This window comes from Eimeria mitis, genomic scaffold (genome assembly GCF_000499745.2).
Source record: "Eimeria mitis Houghton genomic scaffold, Emh_scaff1584, whole genome shotgun sequence".
Lineage (NCBI taxonomy): Eukaryota > Apicomplexa > Conoidasida > Eucoccidiorida > Eimeriidae > Eimeria > Eimeria mitis.
The window spans coordinates 7,592-8,529 of record NW_013569855.1 but is presented as its reverse complement, the minus strand read 5'-3'; the positions used below and the strand labels follow the sequence as shown (position 1 = coordinate 8,529).

The following is a 938-nucleotide window of genomic DNA, read 5'->3' as shown; positions in this document are numbered from 1 at the left end:
GCTGCTGCGGCTGCTGCGGCTCCTGCTGCTGCTGCTGCTGTGGCTGGCGGCTAGCTGGTATTAGGTGATGGACCCTGAAACACACAAACAGCAGCAGCAGCAGCAGCAGCAGCAGCAGCAGCAAGAGGAGGAGCAGCAATATAACAACAAAGAGAAAACGCAAAGATATAATAAAAACAGCAGCAGCAGCAGCAGAACGAACGTCAAAAACCACCGCAACAGCAACAAGAGCAGCAGTAGCAGCAGCAACAACAGCAGCAACAGCAATACCAGCAGCAGCAGCAGCAACACCACCACCACCACCACCAACACCAACACCCCCACCAGCAACACCACAACCACCACCAGCAACACCACCACCACCAGCACCACCAGCAGCAGCACCAGCAACAGCAGCAGCAACACCACCACCAGCAGCAACAGCAGCAGCAGCAGCAGCAGCAGCAGCAGCAGCAGCAGCAACAGCAGCATACTGTGTGAGTTGCAGTGCTTGCTGTACAAGTATAATTTGTTCTGCTGCAGCATCTTTATCATAAATTAAATTATTTTTTTTTATTTTTTCTTTTTCTGTTGCTATCCCCAAACTACAACGAGAAGATATAAAATATATTTCGTTTTCTATTTTTTCTTTTTCTTTCTCTAAATATAATAAACGTAAAGATAAAGCTGCACATACACCCGAAATGTCGCTGCTTGCTGCCATCGCTAACCTAATAAAAAAAACACAAAAAATATATATATAAAATGATGTTTATTTATTTTATTTTATTTATTTATTTTATTTATTTCATTTTATTTATTTATTTATTTATTTTATTTGTTTATTTTATTTATTTATTTTGTTTTTGTTTTGTTTTTTTTTCTGTTTTTGTTTTTTTTTTGGGGGGTTATAACAATTTGGGAATGCAACGAAAACAGATGCTGTTTGCTGCTGCTGT

At 40.6% G+C, this 938-nt stretch overlaps 1 protein-coding gene across 1 annotated transcript in view; it reads right to left on the bottom strand.

The window, feature by feature from the left end:
* The window catches only part of EMH_0040040 (uncharacterized protein), a gene marked incomplete at both ends in the record, with an annotated part of 3,977 nt that overhangs the window by 1,210 nt on the left and 1,829 nt on the right, over positions 1–938 (bottom strand). The window contains one exon of the mRNA XM_013495459.1: positions 3–74. Coding sequence (XP_013350913.1) covers positions 3–74 — 72 coding nt within the window. The remainder of the gene's footprint in view (positions 1–2; positions 75–938) is intronic.